Source organism: Wasmannia auropunctata, unplaced genomic scaffold (genome assembly GCF_000956235.1).
Source record: "Wasmannia auropunctata unplaced genomic scaffold, wasmannia.A_1.0 LD335207.1, whole genome shotgun sequence".
NCBI lineage: Eukaryota > Metazoa > Arthropoda > Insecta > Hymenoptera > Formicidae > Wasmannia > Wasmannia auropunctata.
Genome location: NW_012027683.1, coordinates 359,531 through 381,062, shown reverse-complemented (window position 1 = coordinate 381,062; position 21,532 = coordinate 359,531). Strand labels below are relative to the sequence as shown.

General features: G+C 42.2%; 2 protein-coding genes across 3 annotated transcripts in view; both read right to left on the bottom strand.

Moving 5' to 3' along the window:
• The window catches only part of LOC105457579, an 85,704-nt gene extending 74,899 nt beyond the window's left edge, over nt 1–10,805 (bottom strand). Inside the window, exons 1-2 of the mRNA XM_011702322.1 lie at nt 10,318–10,805; nt 9,588–10,266 (exon numbers count right to left, since the gene is read on the bottom strand). Coding sequence (XP_011700624.1) covers nt 9,588–10,266; nt 10,318–10,804 — 1,166 coding nt within the window. The 5' untranslated portion in view covers nt 10,805. The remainder of the gene's footprint in view (nt 1–9,587; nt 10,267–10,317) is intronic.
• Nucleotides 10,806–12,775: 1,970 nt separating this feature from the next.
• On the bottom strand, nt 12,776–21,502 carry LOC105457572 (bestrophin-4). 2 transcript variants are annotated; one of them, XM_011702312.1, is made up of 9 exons: nt 21,348–21,502; nt 18,777–20,013; nt 17,607–17,927; nt 16,941–17,274; nt 16,546–16,767; nt 16,168–16,466; nt 15,564–15,784; nt 15,216–15,477; nt 12,776–14,964 (listed from the first exon to the last, which is right to left on the bottom strand). In XM_011702312.1, exons 2-9 carry the CDS (start codon nt 18,845–18,847, stop codon nt 14,637–14,639), a joined length of 2,058 nt encoding a protein of 685 aa, XP_011700614.1. In that variant the 5' UTR covers nt 18,848–20,013; nt 21,348–21,502; the 3' UTR covers nt 12,776–14,636. The 2 variants fall into 2 exon arrangements, with proteins under 2 accessions (XP_011700614.1, XP_011700615.1); XM_011702313.1 differs by having other exon boundaries at nt 18,777–19,121.
• Between the last annotated feature and the right edge of the window lie 30 nt (nt 21,503–21,532).

The following is a 21,532-nucleotide window of genomic DNA, read 5'->3' as shown; positions in this document are numbered from 1 at the left end:
ACGCGGAGTTCCTTCGTCTTTTTTCCTCCCAGGCTATCCTACCGAGCCGTTACAAAATGATCGACTAACGAAACCGCACCGCGCAACTGCGCAACGGGATCGGTAGTTGCCGAGTTCGGTATCGATGACAGCGGTCGTGTTCCAAGCCGCAGTGTTTAGCCGCTAAATGCCGCCGTCTAAGTCTCATCTTACATTAACATTGACATTCAATATTGGCCGAGTAGGAGTAAGCAGAAAGACTAATACTTTGTTAGTTAGAAACGACACGTATCTGTAATGTTACTCATCTGATGCAAACACACGCTTGGGTGGAAATTTAATATATAAATAACTGTTGCAGATTCAATTATAATTTTACGCTATGTAGTCACAGCAGATTGCTCTCTTTCTCTCTGAGCGCGTGTTTCGAAACGATAATTAAAAGCGAGAAATAATATCAAGCTACGCGCGAAAAAATCGTGATATACATGTATATAATAATATATCACATCAGGATAAGTGAGTTGGTGGTTTTCTGGTTTACTCTCGCATTCTTACACATTTCGATAGAATCTACATCGGCGGGCGGAATCGCATCGACGTTCCGGCTTATGCAACCATGAAAGCATTAATCATCGCCCGTTCCTTCCTAGATTGCAGTTACGCCTGCACATACCTAGGCAACGAAAAGAAAGATTCGGTTAAAGATTAGCCGCACTAAACCGGGTTGCGGCCGATGCAACGGCCGACCGACCGCGGAGCAATCGCTACTTCGAGGATCGGCAGCGATTTCCATTTCTGCCCCCGTTTCCGCCTCGCTGCCCTCGCGTGCCCCGAGATCGGCCGGCCGGCCCCCCGCGCTCGAGATTGCATACGCGACGTGGTAGCTCGTGAGCGACTGCACTATTCACTAATCGAGATCCCGCGAGAGCGAGAGAACGCCGTCGCGCCCACGCGCATGCACGCACACGTAATCCATAGTCTGCCGAGCGCGCACGCATACGCGTGTGCGTGTAAGTGCGCGTACGTGCGTTTCGCATGCGGGTGCGCCGATACACATGGCCTTTCGCGTACGCGAAGATAGGAAGGAGAGAGAAAGAGAGAAAGGGGAAGAGAGACGTGTATATTGCGTGTATGGCGTGTTTGCGCCTTGTCACAATTAATCACTACCCACGTGGCTGCCACCCAGGCAAAAGCTTTTCTACGCGAGGTCCCTCGACGCGAACGCCGCGAAAGAGCGTTTTGTCGTAAACGTCGAAGATCCGTCGCGGGATGAAAGACAGACAGCTCGACCCCGACAACCGCGTCGAGGAGTAAACGAAATACGGTTTCCTATTAACCGACAAGCGAAAGATACTTTCGCAGAATCGTTCTGTTCGCTGTTAACGTCAACATCTCGTCGTTATCTCGTACGGCTGTGAATGTTTTACCCAATACAGAGGTATATTAGTATAGTCAATCAAAAAAAACAAGAATGATCAACTGTGACAAAAGAATAAGTTACGTTAAATATTATAATTTCATTATATTTTCTTATTGATTTCCGAGACATTAGCAATTTTCACATTTAATTTTTAAAATAGAATTAATCATAATAATCACCACAAGAGGGAATACTAAGTCCCACGTGCGTGAGAGATCTGAATTCAAATAATATTATAAAAATATTAATTCATGTACGATAAATCATAAGATATAGTATTCAACGCTGTAATTATAAAAGCCTCTCCTCTTCCTCTTTCGCGTTTGCCACAATTGCAGTTAATAGCAGGGCGGTGCGAACACGCACGACATACATGTAGTCCGCCGGCGCTTCCGGCCGGCGCTAAGTTGCCCTTAATTGCAATTAATGCGCGATCGTTTTAATTAGATGGAGACAAGAGAGAAGAGATCCTCTTGTCTCGCATCGCGCGAGGGGTGCCGCGAGTAGAACGGACCTTAATTGGGAGCCGGATGGGGTGCGATCGTTTCGCCGTCGCAAGGGTGAGACCGCGGCGGGACACCCGTTATGAGCCCGAAGAACTTGTTGCTGCACAGATGGAGGGTCAAACGCAGCAGTAAGCATGGTGGCTTAGGCTCGTATTGATCCAACAACACGACCGATGCATATACGTGCATCGTTGCTGTGCCTGCTATGCCAACAACGAGCATCTATCTATCCATCGCGCATATCCATCAGGAAGAAAGCTGAATTTTTTTTCCCATCAAGTTGGAATAAAGCAGGGAAGTGGTCCAAATATTGTGATTATTTATATATGGCGGTAAACTAAAAAAAAAAGGACTAGTCGGTAGAGCAGTGATTTTAGGGAAAATAACATTCTCGAATTCATTCCAATGAATTGTATACATTAAACAACAGCAATTATATATAATGAAAAAACAGACTAGTTGTTCAAAAATGTTCAACACTCAATGTTATAAATATATATGCGTCTCCAATAATTTTATATTTTGTTCTTTCTGTGGAAAAGAAAGAAAAAAAAGTTCAGTCTTCAAGTTTGAACCCTTTAAAGAATATTTCAGAACGTATCACATATTTTATAATAATGAGCTATCCATGTTTTTTTTACGATTTACTTATTTTCTATTTTTCCACGATAGTTTTTTGTACGATGCTATTTTTGCAAATTGTTTGCGTGTTATGCTTCTTTAACATATTCCAGTCAGGACTAATAAAAAATCGCCGATATTTTATTAAAATCATTTTCCTTAATGAGAAATTGCCAAGATATAAATATCATTTGCACCTTGAATCGGAATAACGTCAACGCAGTAATTGGATACGAGCTAATTTTATCCCGCAAAGAACACGGAAATCTCGTTCTCTCGAGACAAACATTTGAGACAAACACTAGAGTTCGTCTCTAGAGACGATACTGATTTATTGTACTCTCTCAGGTCTCGGTAAATAAACTGGTGGAGTTACCCTAAGTATCTTCAACAGGATGTTTGTTTGCCCGCGAATCGAAAACCTGCACGAAGGGTATTTAAATTTGACTCGGACTCTGTTACTTTAACCCTGGAATATATATGCATATTTAGATCGCGGCGCGCCCGGCGCGGGTTGTGTATATTCGGGTACCGAAGTTTTCTCATAGGAAAACCGATGATGGGCGGACCGCGTACACGGAGAGGAAAATCAATACGCGCGCGGCGCACGCGAGGCGTATTGTACGTTTACGTTACAAAATTGTCGTGATGGGAGTTTTGCTTTGCACAGTGATTTAAACTTCGAGACCGACGGCTTCTGGTAGGTGCGTCGCTATTTAATTCGCAATTGCAATGTACTTGTACAGGTCAGTAATAAACTGGTGCTGTAAGTTTTTTTTTTTGCCGGAGGTAGTCACGAGTTAGCGACTTTTAATCTCATAATACATGAAAAAAATGGTCACAAGTAAAATTACAAAAGAAACACAAGAGAATACGTAAAAAGAGGTTCTATTATAAAATATGTATTATTCTCAAAGTTCATTTTCACATCTAGTAAATTAATTCCAATTTCAGTTCGTCATACATCCGTAATAGATTTGTGCTCATTATCAGATTTAAGATAATTTTATATATAAGTTATACGTATATATATACATATATGCTGTCATCTCAACAGACGAATATAATATGCTTCAGAAATATTAGAATTTATGACCCGAATTTGAATGCTAAAGTTAACCATCTGAGAGACATCAAAATTTGTGCACCGATTGGCTTCTAGAGCTCGAGGCACGCGTTATCTTGCGTTCTGCGCGTGCAAAATATTTATAGCGATTCGAACACAGCGTAGCGAATGTCAATGTTCGCGCTTAACATTTCGGCACATTTCGCGGCACGGGACTCGAAGTGAATGCGAGAGAACGTCGTCGCACGACCGTGGCCGTGAAAGTGAAATTCGTGAATGGAACGTGCGGGAGCAACCCGGGCGGCGGACCCGAAGTGAAGGTAAAGGTTGTTGCCGATTCGGCACCGCTTACGCATCCGCGCGTACTCTGTTCTCTCGCGATTCATACGGTCATCGCCTCCTGCTTGCGTGAAAGTCAAAAAGAGTCCGGAAATAAGAGGGACACACGTTCAATCGGGCGTCAATCAAACGTAACGGAATATAGATAAATTTGGAATGGCTATATGTCTATACGAGTGGCATGTGTACCACTAAATGGTACAATTAATGAGTAGAATAAAATTCACTTGATTAAATTCCTCTCAAAGTACAGAAAAAAAATACACAAAAAATTTGGACAATTAATAAAGAATTTGCCGGAATTTGTCCAATTAAATTCGCTCGGCGGTTCGGTGAGAGAAAAGTGCTGCTTCAACGCCAGATATGCGTAAAAGTAAACCTGATGTTTTTTTTACATATTTCCAATCTTATTATAGCACGATGATGACGGGGCGAGGTGTCATTTTCACTCTTCGACTCTACAATGAAGTCTGGCTGTAACCGAACACCGGCATTTTTGTCCAGCTTTAGCCGCGCTTTTACGATGTCTCGTGTGGGCGAGTAAAAATAGGTAAGTCCCGAACGGTGCATAAAATGACGGAGTTTAAAGAGAGAAAGAGCGAGAGAGAGAGAGGGAGAGAGAGAGAGAGGAGGCGGACACGCCGCGGCGCGCGGAGGCGGCGTTAAGGTTTCTTGCGAGCGAGCGTTGCTCGGCTGCCTTGCGGTCTTCGCGAAGGATGTCGTAATCGGCGATTAGAAAGCTTGAGACCATTAGTTCCATTTTCTCGGCCGTCGCATCGTTAAGTCATACACGAACGACGACGTCTTACGACCGTGTGCACGCACAAAATTGAATTGGACAGACTTTTCGCCGCGAAGCAAGGGTACGGTCGGCTCGACGGGACGGTGAGGAAGCGGTTTTCACAGGCAAATTTTCTTCAGAAAATAAAAATCGCGAATCGGTTACTATTTTGCAAAATACAGCGAGATATGAAGAACATATTATCGCAAAAATACAGAATATATATATATAAATCTAGATTATCGATTCACGTATCTCGATATTTGCCGAGGAAGTGCGGAAATAGGGAAAGTTGCAAGTGGCGCAATGAAATTAAAATGTTTTATGGATCAATTATCAAAGTTTATTATATAGATCACGCTGAACACACTGACATATTACTTCATATCGCACTGATAACGGCATTCTGCATCAATAATCTAGCAATAAAACGCACGTAATAGGATTACGAAACTCGCACCTTACACGTTTCGCGCAGCGCTGTGTTTGCGTTACCTATGATGTGTTCGCGGAAGGAGTTACGAAAAAAAAAAACGGAGGCTTTTGATGCAAATTACTCGGCGAAACGGACCGTAAAAGCGACGCGCGCGTGGCTAGCGCAAGAAGAAAGAATAAATTAACGTCGATCGTATTTTTAAGCGGGGAGTAAAACCTGGCGTAAAACGTTCGTTATATAGGTACAGGCGACGCTGCAGGTCCCCGTCGAAAGCTCGAAGGCGCGCGCGGGCCAAGCAGATGGCAGGGAAAATGATTATGAATTATGGCAGCGCAACGGCGGCGGCGCGGTTCACTCAAACTCGGTTCCTACATTTGCGGCATAGTAATTAATGACGCTTATTACAGGCGATGTGTTTATAAGCTCCGCTGGATTTACGGGGCGATAGGTCAGCTTATTTGGAACGGCCGGCGCATACGAGCCAGGAATTGATCGAGCCAGCGTCTAATACCTCCAAAGAGAGCATTAAAACGGCACGGCGAAGACGAAAGAAATTGAATTAATCATTAAAAAGAGGATCGATTTGTGACCTCGTTGCGATTAAACGTATTTATCGCGTCATTAATAATTACTATTAATTTCAATCTGTTACGAAGAAAATCGCAAAGCGTTAGTTGAATAATCAAATGCGAACGATTCGTATGCTATTGACTTAAAATTCGTGAAATAAAAATTCTCAGATATTTCTTCATAAAATTGCAAGAGCCTTCTTTTCAATTACATAATATCTTTTCCTTGTAAAGAACTTTATCAGCTTTCCTTTAAAATATACAGTCCCAAGTATTCCATTTTATAAATTTTTAAAGAAAACTTTCGAAAGCTTTTTTGAGGGAGCGCGTTCATGTATTATATCTAAGAACGTCATAGGCAAGGTGAATTATAGATAGAAAAATATTCTGGCGTGCAGAAGTGTTCGCAAAGCATAACGCCACTTCTGACTGAAGAGATTAAGCGATATCTCACAATCTCTAGGGGAAGAATTCGAGATGAAACGGCCTGTAGGAGGAGGCTCCGACTGGTATCTCATCACTGAGTTACGGGTACAGGTGAAGTCGGGAGCGACGCGTAATCGACGGCGCGTAAACCCGGCAGAGGAACCGACCGACCGACCGACGCGGACTTGGATTCTTCTAAAAATAATACCCGTCGCCTGAACGAGAGAACGCGAACGCTGCTCCGCTGCCGACCAAACATCGTGCTGAGTAAACGAACGAACGAAGGAACGCAACGAACGAAGAACAGAGGAACGAACGAACGAGTGCAACGTGAACCTTTCGAACTTGAGGATAGAGTTCAGAGACGAATTTATTATGCGAATTGGTTTCCTCGGGGTCAAAGTGTCGTGATAGCCTGCTTTTTAGGCTGCACTTTATTAAGCTTGCTGCATGCAAAATCAAATCAATGTATATTCAAGCTTTGAATGGGGAAGGAGGAAAGGCAAATGTTGCGGAACGAGATGCGCGATAAAGGTATAGTTGAAAACATAGATTCGTTTGTAAATGTGTCGTTTCACGTGCAAAGAGGTACGTCGAATTCCGTGGTGTTAAATCGGAAATAGAAAGAGAAGAGTGTATGTGTAAAAGGGAATAAACAGAAAAAGAGAGAGAGAGAGAGAGAGAAAAGGGAAGGGGAGGGAAGGGGGGAACCGCGAGAGAAATCTGTTTATTGTAAGGGAAAAGATGTGAGTAAACACTGTTGCGCGCCTTAGGAATGCAAAACATGGGCAACTCGACTCAACCGTTATTTTAAATGTAAATACTATGTCGGCTGTTTTATCTGAATGAGCCCGGTTATCAGTCCGCAAACTTGTATATGTAAAGTAAGACGAAAACGTGCGGCGATATCTCACGAGAGAAAAATGTATCTTAATGCGGCTCCTCTCTCGCGGTTACGCCAGTCGATTTAAGTTGAAAACACGAAACGAAATACTATATATATCGTGATCGTCAACCAAGTAACAGAATTAAAATAAAAACTCTTTGATGTTTGTTAATAGAATAAACGACTTTGTCATTATTTCATCCCGATATCTTTATTTTTATCTTTCTCTAACGATCTCACTCGAGAACTTCTTTCTTATTCTAATATATCTCTAACGTAAAAAAAAATGCAAAAGAAAATAATGGATAAAAGATGAAGAAAATCGGTAGAGTGAAAAATCACGAGTTCAAAGTTCAATGTCGAATTGTACAATATATTCCATATTCGCGCGTGTGTGAAGTCTACCGCCGACACAGGCTTACAGAGGTAATAAACGAAAAATGTGTCAACCTACAAGAGGTTGTCGCTTGTCGAGCGTTTGTAAGATCGTTAGATTTCGCACGCGGAGGGCAGATACGCGGAGGCTGGCGCGTGGCGTCGCGCGCCGGAAGACGCTGCCTACCGTCGCGTCGTCGCCGTCGGTTTCGTGCCGTCGGCGCGCATCGGGGGACAATAACGCGAGGAAGGAGCCCAGGACTTTCTACTACGTAGACACGACGGTCGAGAGTTTAGTATACCACAAGCGAAGCACCGTTAGGACACTAAACTTTTATTGCGACCCGTTTTCCCTCGCCGCGCCGCGCTGGCAGGCAGGATATCGGCATCACCTTAACCCGCGAGACCAACAACGGCACGCCGTTAATCGGAAACTCTCGAGAGACGCGGCTCTCCTCCGCCGTTTAATCACATCGATTTTTCTACGGCCGCGTAAGAAAAGCGTGCGAAGCTTCGTCGAGCGAGATAAAAAAGAAGCGAGAAAGTCGCGGCAGATGTTGTTAACTCTTCGCGTAAGTAATACAACTTCGGAAAATGAGCACGTCTGTTCAATTTTTTTTTTCTTTATTTCGTTTTAGGAGAGTTATGAAGAATTGTGAATTATGCTTGGAAATATGACACCTGGCAATGTAAAAATACATTCGTCTCTGTTAGCACTCCGTTTTTAATAAAGAAACATTCTCGTTCGTAAACAAAGTACAGTTTCGATAGACGATTATAAAAAGTTATTGCATTATTTAATGTACGATATGAAGACGAGACTAAAAATATCAATGTCATTCTATTTTTACTGTTAGAAATGGAGCAAGAAAAAAAAATATATATGTATATATAATAACATGATATATAACTCACAAAATGCATTCAATACACGCTTCTAAAATATCGACAGATTCTTATTTTTGGAAAAACGCTAATATTGCCTAAAATTGTACACACAATCGACAGATGATAAAAGTTCAATTTTATAGGTAAGTCAAGGTATGAGCTCATTCGATTATTTCGTAACGAATGCAAGGAGCTCAGCGTTATTCGATCATATTCTCGGTATTGCATAGGCACGCTATTGTTTATAGTTGGCAATGCGTTAATCAGCGAGCGGCTGAAAACAGTGGGCGACGCGCTCGATATACGCGCGCGATGCACCAAAATAATCAGCCGCTCGACCGACGGAAGCGCGTCGAAGAAGAGGAGAGAAAAGAGAGAGAGAAACGGGAGCGACGAGCGAGAGAGAGATCGAAAGATAGCAGGCATCTACGTACCTATAAACACGCGCGGCACACACGCGCACACATATGCGGAGAAGGGAAGAAAGAGATGAAGAGAGAGAGAGATCGAACGAACGAACGGCAAGCAGCAGCAACAGCAGCAGCAGACATAGCCGTCGGTCGCGTAACCGCGGTACAACGACCCCCGTTGAAGCTCTCCTCTGCTCTCCGTCGAGCTCCGGCTTCGCGCCAATTACGACGACGCTCTCCTCGCGGGGAAACGCTTGTCGCGGAGCGAGGCGGACCGCGAACGAAATCGAGTCGCGGCGGGTTTCGAATCGAGAGCGAGTCGGTGCGCGGAGCTGGTTCAACCCGTGATTTTATACCCGACGCTCGTCCACGAGACGAGCGCAAAAGTGCGAGGAAGGTTCGCCTTCGCGGAAAAAGAAGAACGTTCCGACGACTGCGATCGTTCGCGGAACGCGTGTTGTTACTGCGATCATTTTCTCGCGCTGGCCGGGCTGCGATTGTTGACAAAATCTCGCTGGCCTCGCTCCGGGCTTATTGTGGGTTTTTTTTGTTTTTTTTTTCGCCGAAGCGGAATTCGTCGCGCGCTCCGATATGGAGATTACGGGTTACTCCGAGTTCCGGAGAGTACGCGCGGTAAATACATTATTCATTCATTTGGTACGATCGACGATTTGAAATCGCGGTTTCGTACGTTCCCGATTCGTGAGAATCTATTAGACCTACCGTATACCCTCCCTCTGCTTCTCTCTCTCTCTCTCTCTCTTTCTCTCTCTCGACTCCCTCTCCCTCTTTCTCCTCCTCGCGCCGTTTGTCTCTTTCTCTCTTTCATTCTCCCGTCTCTCGTTCGCCTCTCTTCTTTCTACTATCGTCTCGCTCACTCACCTGTCAGAGCTCTCGGAGCTGTCGTATCGATCCGCGCACCGCTTCTTGCCGCAGGGCCCGACGAGGGTGTCCTCGGCCATCCTAACCTGTCCCTTGAACGAGCTGCCCTGGCTGTGCCTGGCTACGGCGACGTCGCCTCCGTTGTCCGCCTTGGCAGACGACGCGGCCGCGTCCTCGGTCGCTCCTCTCGTCTCCTCCTCCCTCGTCGCGTCGGCGATGCTCGCTCGCCGCCTGCCGTCGCGATCCCCGCGGTCGTTCACTTCCGGTGCACTGTCCGCGCTCGGCGCCGAGCGTCGCGGCGGCAACGACGACGATGACGACGTGTCGTCGGCCGCCCCGTCGGTGTCCTCGACACCGACGCGCATCGCCGCGTTGTTATTATTATTACCACCGGTCATGATTTCCGCGACACCACCAGCACCACTTTTATTACTATTAATACTATTACTACTGCCACCACTATCACCGTCGCAGTCACTATCGACGCCGCCGACGCTGTCGCTGCTGCCACTGCCGTTGTTGCTATTGCTGCCGCCGCCGCTGCTGTCGTCGTCGTGGTCGTCCTCCGCCACGACGCTTCGGACTATCTCGAATCTAACATCGCCGTGATACAGACCGACACTGCCATTGCCATTGCCGTCGTTGCCATCGGCGCCGACGCCGACGCTACCGCAGGGCGCTCCGAAACCGATACCGCCGCCGCCGCCGCCGCCGCCGCCGTCGTCGCCACCACTGTCGCCGTCGCCGTTTTCCTCCTCGCCGTCGCTCGCGGTTGACCCAGTCGCGTCGACGGGCGACGGCGAATCACCACTGCCGCGATCGTTGCCGTTGTCGCAATGATTCGTCGTGAGGTGATGGCGATGAGGATTGAAGTGATGCTTACAATGATAAGGCGATTGATGATGATGGTAAGAATGACGATGATGAAGATGCTGATGATGACGCTGATGAACAACACGACGCTCGTGGTGAGAACGATGATAGTCGTCCGCTTCACACGGAGACGCAGTGGTAGAGGCGTCCTCGTGTCCGTCGACGCGCTTCGCGGACGAGGTGGCGTCCTGACCCGACGAGAGGAACGGCCCCGGAGTCACGATCGGCGCGGTGGCGTCCCCGCGTTTGTGCCGCTCCCTTGTCACGCGAGAATCACCGTCCCCCAGTCCCATCACCATCGCCACGGTCGCGTCCTCCGCCGCGGACGGACCGTCGTCTGCCATCTTGTAAACGAACGCGCGCTACTGTGATCGTGTCTCTCGTCCGTGTCCGTGTTCGTGTCCGGCAGTGGCCCCTATGGCACACACGAGCAGCACGGGCCGCCGCTGCTCCTCGCGCTACGATCCGGCAGCGCACACAGTCCTCGGATACTCGCCACTCGGCTCGGCTCGGCCGCCGCGAGCCCCACTTCGATTCCCACTCCAACGGCACGACCGCCGCCGCTGTGTATGGCGCACCTCGCCTCTCGCCGCCGCGTCGGCGCGCGCGCGCTGCCGTACCGGCCGCCCCAGTCACCCCACCCGATCCTACCCGAGCGCGACCGACGCCGCCCGAGCGCTTGCGCGCGCCGCGCGCCGCGATTCAAGGAGTCGTCACAGGCGTCACGTACGCCGTTATGTCTGGACGGTGAGTGATAGCGCGTTACCGAAGTTAAGATTATACACTTGCGACTTCTCACATGCATCGTATTCACGTTATCTCAATGTGCGATTTAAGATACGATCGCGCGATAACCTCGGAGATAGTAATTGTTTATGATAGATACGTTTATGATACGGGAAAACTCTTCGAATCTGAATGCAGCTTAAACGAGATTAATATACGATAGGTGACATCTCACGATGCTGCTGAGAAATATATCCGTCGCGATATTCGAACTTCGAAATGCCAGCATATGATCGCCTTATACATATTATTAAGATATCTGTCGTACCGACTAATGTTCCGTCCACATGATCAGCATGCATGCGCGCTGTAATTACCAACATTACCACAAGTCTGACAGTGGACATGTTGGAAAATGCGTCCGCTACAAGCGCTGGCGTCTATGCTTTATTTAGTCGGTACGACAGGTGTCTTAAGTTCTTAACCTCTGAACTCACGAACTTTAATGCTTGCAATTAATAACTCTGCTTCGCGAGGCAGATCGCCGCGTTTTTCTGCCGGTTTTCTTCCTTTTTGGCTGCGAAAACGCATCGTACAAGTACACTTTTATTAAAATTTGAAGTGAGGAGAGTATTCTAAATAAATACTTCATGTATAACCTCAGTACGTGGCGTTGACTAGCCGGTAAAATTTGAATCACGATCACTTTCAGTCAGTTATGAATGTATCATGGCGGATCGCGGAGTCGCGTTCGGATTGTTCTTCGCGTTTTTTTGCGACTGCCGCCGCCTAAAAACGAACTTCGCGCATGAAAGATCATCGTCTCGTAAAGTGTGTCTGTGTTTTTCAATTTCGTGTGTGCCTGGCATCGATCCTTCTCGCTTGTCTCGTCGGACTGTGTCGAAGCGGCAATCGATGGACAACGATCATCGTCAAGTAAATATGTATATATATATATGCATCGTCGTTCTGTAATCAACTGCATCCAATATTTACGGAAACATTGTTCTAATTTATACGTTGAATAATAATTTTTCTCGCTTATAATAGATCGATCGCTTCGTAAATTTAATTGTGCAGTCGCTGGATTTTCGATAAATTGACGTCGAAATTAAAACTTCGAGTTACAAAAAATAAATATTACGCGAAAGCAATGTCGGAAAGTTTCGAAAAATATTGGGCGAATGTTGATTATAATTTATCGTATCAAGGATAATTTATTAATATGTCGTTTGTGTGACAGTCTCATCAAATGCGCCTCGTGCGATCGTAGTTATTATTGATACAGCAATTTTTCATAAATTAATTGAATTACACGTTTGAAATGTCAATGAATATTGGAATTGGTCCTTTAATGTTTTACTAGAGATAGCTAAACAATTTTTATTTTTTCGTGGTATTCATTGATTTTTTTCGGTTTATATTAAATATAAAATATAAATATTAAAAAAACTGTGTATTTATATAATTCGTAATATAATAAATTTAAGAGATTTAGTGTAGATTGTTGACGTATCGTATTTATTTTGGCAACTGTAAAACACAAAGAATGGGCGTATAATATAGTCTGCTAAAATAGAAACCTTTTGTATCTTTATGAAAATACTTTATTTTCAATAATACTGCAAAACAAACGGTTCACATAGCACCGTAACAAATCGTGTACATCGTGGAATGTTAATCGAAAATGACCAGCAACAGTCAAGTCGTTTAAGCGTACTATGTATAAGACACTGTATGCAATATTAAGATGAAACGTGAATCTTAAATTTACGTGGAAAAATATAAATACAAAAATTTGAAGCTATATTTCATTTAAAGAATATTTCCGTTTGGATACAATTTGAAGTTCTTTATCCTTAAGTAAATAATTTCCAACAAAAAAGTTTCCTCGTCTGAAATTGCAATGAATATACAATAGATTTTTTAATTTTTAAGCTCAAAAACTTTTGATTGAATATTTTAAAAATTTTAAGAAGTTTTTATTAGTAGCATTAACAGCACGTTTATCTTATCTCTCTCGTTTGCTTAAGAAAAATAACGAAAATATCTTGTGCGTAGAGCTACTATAGTCGAAGTTAATCATTGTTCTTATACTTAAATTCTTATCTAAAAAAAAAATTTATTTTTTTAAATAATAAATTAACTAAAATACTCTAAAATTCCTTCAGCTGGCTTTCGCGAAAAACTTTCGCACGACGATACTGCTGCGTTATACATATACTTGTGTAAAAAATATACTTATCAACTCTTTGTAAACTTTTCGTTGTTTAAGAGATCTTGAATTAAAAACCGACTTATAATTGACGTCGTTGTTTTATCGATAATTTATATACATAGTGGTATATTGATGTTTATTATCACATCAATATCGCACACATACATACATATACATTTTTAGACATTAATTTTTCATATTAGATATGAGTTTAATTTTAAAACATTTTGTATTTTCGTGTAATCCCGGCAGTCAAGCCATTCCCATTTTATATAAATTTACAGAATTTTTGTATGAAGCAAATATTGGTTCAAGTTAACAGCTTTAGACGTATTGGACTAAGAGTAAAAAAGATTTAAATTTCTTAAGTTTTTTTTTTTTTTCGGCATAAAGTCGGCATGATTCAAATTGATGCTTAAACTTGAATTGAGGAAAAGGATTTGTAAATCAGTGTAAAGACAGTGTTAAAAAAAATACTATGTTAAAAATTAAGTTGAATCAAGTATTGCTCTTACAGATTTGAACATCCAGAATTAAAGTATAAACAATAGTGGAAGGACGTAACGATTTTATATGACAAAAGACAAAAAAAAATGTAAAATTACTTAGTTCAATTTTGTTATTGATTTCTAATGTTGACTCGTAATATTTACTTTATATAAGAGTTTTATACTCTGTACGAATAAAACGAGTTTAGTCCACCTTCGGAATTACATGAAAGAAGAATATTTGCTTTTACAAATGAGCCTAAAAGCTTTTTAATATAAAAGAGAAGTTTGCTTAAAAATGTCATATCCGTGCAACATTGTAGTGATATCATTATATATTACATGATATCAATATCACGCGTACAATCTCACATATGTACAAATCATCGATAAAACAGCAACGTCATGGAATTCGATCTTCAGTTTAAAATCCCCTTAAATTAGATTTCATGAGAAGCTGAAAAATTGCTAACCGCAAAATTTCGCAATTGATTTATAACATATACGGATAATATTATTCGTATGTAATATCCGTATGTACGTACGTGTAACATTGTATCGTTTTTGTTCGATGATGGCAATTATCAACTATTTCACAAAACTGTTTCATAGGTACATCGAAGACACATAACAAATTTATCACTTGTATGATCATGTCACACATGTTATTTTCTTATTTCGATCGAACCTTTTGTTATTAAGGCTTATTTAGGCGTATTAATGTCGTAAAATCAACATATCTTTCTAAATTTGACCACTTTTATCGTGTTTATCCCTCATATATTGTCGCGACGTTTCCGCTAATTCCGTCAGCAGAAAAGTTTCCGATTCGTGAGGGCTTTTCGATTCATCTTTGTTTAGGCCACTAACACTTCGAACGAGTTTACGATGACGCCTGTGCTCCTTCCTTTCGGTTTTCAATTTAGTAAATTCGTTTGCGGTATTCTCGTTGGACGATATCGACGACGAACTCGAGGTACTGGGCAGATCATCGTTCATTCCGCTACCAGTGTAGCTAACCGTTGGTTCGTAAATGGCACTCGCCCTCATCGATGGTGCGGATTCCTGTGTCCTGAGATTAAAATAAAAATTTTATGAAAATTAAAATCTCCTAATCATAACTGGAATACAAAATTTAATTTTCAAATTTCTAATCAATTTTAATTCCAAGGAAACAAATTCCATTAAAATTTAGGGCTATCAAACCAGTAAATTTTCAGGCGATTCACACTTGTGTTGTATACATAGTTGCGAATTTTCTGATGTACATTTACAAATATTGAAAACCAAAATTGATTTCGGATTTATCAGTAAATTATCAACCTTAAAATCCGCTTTTCGGCGGATTCCGTACTGCCGGCTGTCGTTGGAGGTGCTCCTCGCACGGGTGCACTCCTAGAGAATATCTCACGTTTGTAAGATTGTGCGGCACCAGGAACGTCGACGGGATCACTCGGCGGAGGCGGGCCTTGCGGAAATATACTTTGCACATGAGGCCTGCTTTCGTTCGATTGTCTTAACGATGTCAATGTCATCTGCTCGTCCACTTCCTCAATGACACCTATTCTCATAGAGCCACCTACACCTATGGAATTATCATTTTGATGAGAGATCTCAATAAAGTGCGATTTTAAATGCGTTATTTAGCGTTAAACAAACGACGCAACGTACCGGCTGGTCGTGTCTGCAACGAAGCCGTTGAATCCACGCTCGGCATCTTTCCCGAAGGTTTGACAACACTTGTGGTACCTCCGTCCGTCCTGTCATCCTTGCTAAATAATCGCTTAAGTACGTTTGTAACACTGGCTACCCTTGAAAGCGACTCACCCAAATTGCTAGGAGTCGAACCACCACTAAGATTGCGATCTCGATTACTCACTCTACTGGCACTTCTAAAAAAAGAAATTCGCAGAATTTAGAATCGTGAAAGTAAGCTATCGCTTTCACATCGATATTATGTTATAAATTATAGTATTTTCTAAAAATATTTTTTAAAAGTACAATTTTATTAGCTAATATTATGAATATCATGATTATATTATATAAAATTTGCATTACTCGTAAAATGAAAATATAATTGTACTTTCAATTCCAACAAGTTTTACTGTTCACTAAATTTTTCGTCGCGAGATATAAATAGCTACCTTATTAATCTCTCGGTGCTGTTTGTATCGCTTCTGAGTTTGCATTGAAAATAATTTTATGTGAATAAATCTAGTTCATTGAATTTAAATTTAAAAAAATATATTCCGGAAATTGAGTAATTTGCACTTACCGAGATAGCTTTCCACTCGCGGTAAAATGTATTCCCGAGGCAGCGTCATCGGCGATGTCGAAGCGGTATTTCTGATCATCCGGCGGCACCATCTCGTCAATCTTAACCGACGACGGCTGCAATTCCTGTTGCGCGGCGGACAATTGTATGCCGGCAGTCGAGTGTTCTGGGGGTTCCTCGCGAAAGGGTTGCGCCGCTGCGGTATACGGGAGTTCCACGGGAAATACTTCGTCCCAATATTGGTCACGTATGAGTTCAGGATGTTCGTGATGCATCTCGTCGACGATTAGATAGCTCACCTTGAAAGCGGAAAAAAAATATTATTTTTAAATTTTAAGAAAAAAAGAGAAAAGCGAACAATAAGAAAATAATTCTGACTTGCAAATTGCGATCGATTATCCAGTTTACTTCGAAGTCGTCATCGTCCTCGCCGAATGGATTGATTAGCGTTTCGGCTACCTTCAACCAGCCCATGTAGAAAAAGAATTGCAATGTCGCGAATACTGGGAAATACAGATCGATGTTCGAGTCCGACTTTGGAACCCACTGACGGCCCATTACGGTGGTCAAAAAATATGTGTATACGGCTAAGGTCACAACCTGTAATAAAAATAAAAAATTTAGAATTCAGAAACGACACAAATTGGTAAATTACGCGGTTTTCTCTGATAATTTATTAAATATATTTATTAAGCGTTATTCTCGAGATTTTTGCTTATAGCGCATTGCTCATAGCGCCTTTCAAAGATTATGTAAATGGTCTTTAGATCTACCTGCGTGTACACTAACGGGACGCTAATCGTGTCGTAGTGCGATATACTGCCGCACATCCCGCGGAACTTGTTAAGCTCGTCGATGAGAGTTTTCACCGCGAAATCGTCTCGTATTCGACCTTCCTTCCGAGCGCGAGTCACAATGCTTGAAGCCCAAACTATCGGCAGCCAGTGCTTACTCGGATTCGGAAATTTCGCGTTTAGATGTTGAAATATCGACAATTCGTTATCCAGCAACAAACCGCTGTCGACGAAATGCTGTAGAGTGGGAAATCTCTTCTTTACACGTGGTGCGACGTTCGTTAGCATCATTGTCAGGCAGGCGCACACGTATCTGAAAATAGAATTTATTCTTCTTTATTAGAGAAACCAAAATCTGGTGCATAGAGCTATTCAAAGTGAAATTCGCTACATAATATATCAAATTCATACGAAATAATTTGTTATAATTATTGTCTATGACATGTAAAGTTAAATCTTAATGGCAGTACTTTTAATTGAGATTTAACATTGATATAACAAACTGTATATACGCTTTGGAATATTCAATTAATTTTTCACTTAAAAGACAAGAACCACACGTGTCACGTGTCTTTCTCTTTAACTTAAAGTCGGACTTTCTGACTGCAGCTTATGTACCTTACAACTTTACAATGCACAAGATACCTAACGATCGTTCGACGCATCAGACGAGCGCGTTCGTCGTTCCCGTGTATAGTGGCCGATACAAATACCGCGATGGAGTCGGGCCATGGTATCGTCATGTATTGATCCCACCATCTGGTCATGACGATACTGACATAGAAACCCAGGACGAATGACAGCGGTATCAGCTCGCTGTACTCGTTGCAATACGCCACCACAGATTCGAATATCTTCTTTTGGTCCTCGTTCAATAAGAATCGGTAGGTGCCGGACAGAGCGTAGTAGAGGCAGAGGAAGACAGTCAGATCGAGCCAGACGAGTTTGTAAATGCTCGCCCGCCACCTGAAACAGAATCAGACGCGTGGCTCGTAAAATGGTAGCAGACGCGAAACATGTGTCGAGAGCGATGATTGTCTCGTAATTGAACTATATACTTGGCGGGTAGACAAAAATCTTAATAGCGATAGTGCGCTTTACAATCTGACAATGCATTAAAATTACAAAGCGTGATAAAACGCGATAAAGTTACTCGCGTGCTGTTATCGAACCGAAAGTCAATAATCCTGTTCCGTTTCTTCGCTCACTGTTAGATCCTCGCTACTAATAGCGGCATTATGTTTGAAATGCGTCAACTTTGAATGACGAAATGTGTGTCATATTTTTATGCAAACACGTTGGAAATATTCGCAACCCGTTGTTTGCGGTTGGACGTATTCCAATGTAATTCGCGGTACTATTCTCAGGTACGCGCAACCACCCACTCGTGAATATCAGTGACATTTCGATAGCCACGTCAGTTTTACGTGAAGAAATTAACAATATGAGAAAGTATACAAATAGTTCACTATATTTGTGGAAAGTGCTATTTCAGTCGTAGATGAAAAATAAAAAGAGTCATGTAAAAGAGAAAATAAATGAAAAAGAAAAGTAAATATGAACAGCTGTAAAATTAATATACCGAGTAATAACAATGACATCACATCGAAAAATAAAAATTCATAGGTTTAATGAAATGTTAAAATAGTACAGAAAAATAAAAATATTAAAAATAAAAGATTATATAGTTGAATGATAAATCCGTGCAAAAAAATTCAAAATTTTTGACAAGTATATAATAATATATTCCAGTTGATAATTATAGTTAGGCCGAGGCAATTTCTCAAATGCCAAATAAAAAAATTAAAATCTCACCTGACCAACAACTTTAGGAAGCAACCGAGGCCCTTGCAAGTGGCTACCTCGGCGGTGTAGGAGACGGTCATCTCTCACGCGGCACGTGAATCCCACGTGGTTATACTTTTTCTCTTGTTAACTTCAAATGCTGCGCTCGCACTTTCGCCGACAGAAAGCTTGTGGTAAAGAAGTTTCGTCCTCTCGTCGAAATGTTTGATCGGGCCGGACAATTAATGTCAGCTCCTCTTCTGCATCATCTCAGGCTCCGCTTCCTCAAAGCAGCCAAGTTGACGGTCCACCGGTAAGAGATCACCAAGGTCATCGTTTATACGGATTGAACCGCGTCTGACGTGATTATGTAAGCTATATCAGTACAGAGGCGGGAACGCAAACTCGTTAGCTCCAATACAACGCGTCTTTCGCGTTTCGCAACAATCGTTGTTGTCAATGGGATTATTGTTCAAAAAATCTATTTTCGTTTTGCCTCGCTCCGTGTCGTTTCGGAAATGCGTTAGATATTATATCCGATCACCTCCTGAACTTGACGCAGTCTCACATGTACTCCTCGTCACGTTTAAATTTACTACGTGCCGTTATCGGCGTCTTTTATCATACGTTATCAGGTCTTGACAGACAGTAAATTTACAATGAAAGTTTCTCCTCGATAATAGATGAATTCTCGTTGTGGGCTCGTTCGCGTGAGAATTTATTATCTCGGAGAGATAACTGAAAGATTCTGGATTATCAACTTCTTCGCCGCCTCGTTGATACAATTATTTCTTTCATAAACATGGATATTCATTTAAGTTGTAGAATTATGATTATATTTTTTAGAATCCTTTCAATATTCTAAGACATCATGATGTACGTCGATTAAGTTGATTTTCTAATTATCAGATTTCCTCTTTGTCAGGAATTAAACATTGCTTTATTGTATATAATTTGTTTTCACAATAACGTATTTTTATACATGTATACAATGTTTTCACAATAACATATCTCCTCAAGGATAAATTTTAACGAGGCTAAGACATAGAAATTTGTTTGAAATTCCTTGAGAAACGGACGGTTCGTGTAATATTAAAGATCGTCCGAGAAAATCAAGAGCAATAATTGCGTGTATCGAACGATTTATCTGCAAATGTCGAGCTGCTCTAATTTTCCTCATTAAAAGATAAATGCTTCTTCGTGCAGTACCTATCAAGCGTAAAGATTCCGTTTCTTCAAATTGCTTAAGAATTCGAAGAATCCCAATCTGTAAGAAACGGAATTAATAGAGAATAAAAACATGAAGATACTCTATGAAAAAGTGAATGTTTTTCGAGACTAATTTTTGTTCTTTAAATTATTAAAAAGTTAGAGGATGAATAAAATTTTGAAAAATTTTAGTCTTTTTAGCAAGGACTAAAATACATTATAAAATGAGTTCGTTTCCATTTGACTACATTGGCACCGTTACTTCGTGACCGGACACGATCAATACAAACGATTCAGCAGAAATATGTAGGCGTATAAGTAAGGAAGGAAATGATTCAGAAATAATTTAATCCTTTATTTTGCTATCCAAGCAATTCGGTCCTTGAATTAATAATCCGGAATTAATTAACACGATTGTTTTTAATCCAACTATATTTTTCTGGAAATTTCCGCACTTATTCGAGTCTTACAATACTCGTCCTTGTGTGCATATCGTTATCACGAGGGTACGCTACCACGCGTGTATTACGCCATGCCCGAGCATGCAGTCGACACCGCGTGCTGGCGACTGTCGGTCTCGGTCGATCTTCGGAAGTGTATATTACGAGTTTCTGGTTGACGTCATGATATGACGGTATCAAGAGCATCGTATATCACGCCTAATTAGTAATTAGTTAATTAAATTTCACTCCCAGCGTGATACAGCTCGGCTAAGACTAACATGCGGTCGTGCGCCGTTGAAAACACAAGCCGGGTAAAATGGGAAAAAAAAATCGAGTCTCAGTTGCAACGCAACGTTATTTTACATGTAACGATACAAAATTGCCCTCGAGATAATTGTAGAGTCGATTCCAAGTTTTATAAAGTGAGGTGTATCTTATCGTGCGCTTTAAACGTCGACTTGTTAGGTGCCAAAGTCGTTTCTCACATGTTATTTAAATATCGCGAACGCCGCGACACTTTTGCAATTGCGGGTAAAGTAAAAATGTATTTTACGAAAAATTATTTTATGGCGAAATCGCGCGTTGTACATATACGTGACAAGTGTTGTCAGGCAATTTTTGACCTTGGACTTCGCGTGTAATAATACCTATCGTATAGACGCGATCATAAAATTCATTATTCGCGTCACACACGTGCAGCCCTCACTGCAGTCAGCTGTTGTGTCACATTTCCAAAGAAAATTACGATAATCACAAATTGATTGCAAATCGTGTATCGTGGGGCGTTCTGGTGAAATACTGTATACAGATCTCTGTTAATGAAGAAAGGACGTTTGCCTGCGCCAGTAGAAAATTCGAGAAACACAAAGAAAAGGAGAACGAGAGCAAGGAGCGGTGCAGGTGCAGGTTGAAAACGTTCTCGCCCTTTCACTCGACTCTTCCTACTTGCCTTCTCGATTTAATCCACTCTCAATTTTGTGGAAGTTGGCGCGTGACACGGTACGCGTGATCTCGGATCGGGATAAACAGTCGCGCGTTCGCGAGGGAACTTCCACAAGATCGCGTCGTCATACGAACGATTACCAGCACCGACAAGTACTGAGGCAACAGCCGCGGCCGCAGCACGCCAACGGG

Excerpts from the sequence above, each read along its gene's own strand:
- LOC105457572 (XM_011702312.1), bottom strand. The coding sequence starts at position 18,847 with ATGACCGTCTCCTACACCGCCGAGGTAGCCACTTGCAAGGGCCTCGGT. Across the intron at positions 17,275-17,606 it reads ATGCGTCGAACGATCGTTAG|ATACGTGTGCGCCTGCCTGA; the intron begins GTATCTTGTGCA and ends TTCTATTTTCAG. Across the intron at positions 14,965-15,215 it reads GCCGAAAAGCGGATTTTAAG|GACACAGGAATCCGCACCAT; the intron begins GTTGATAATTTA and ends TTTTAATCTCAG.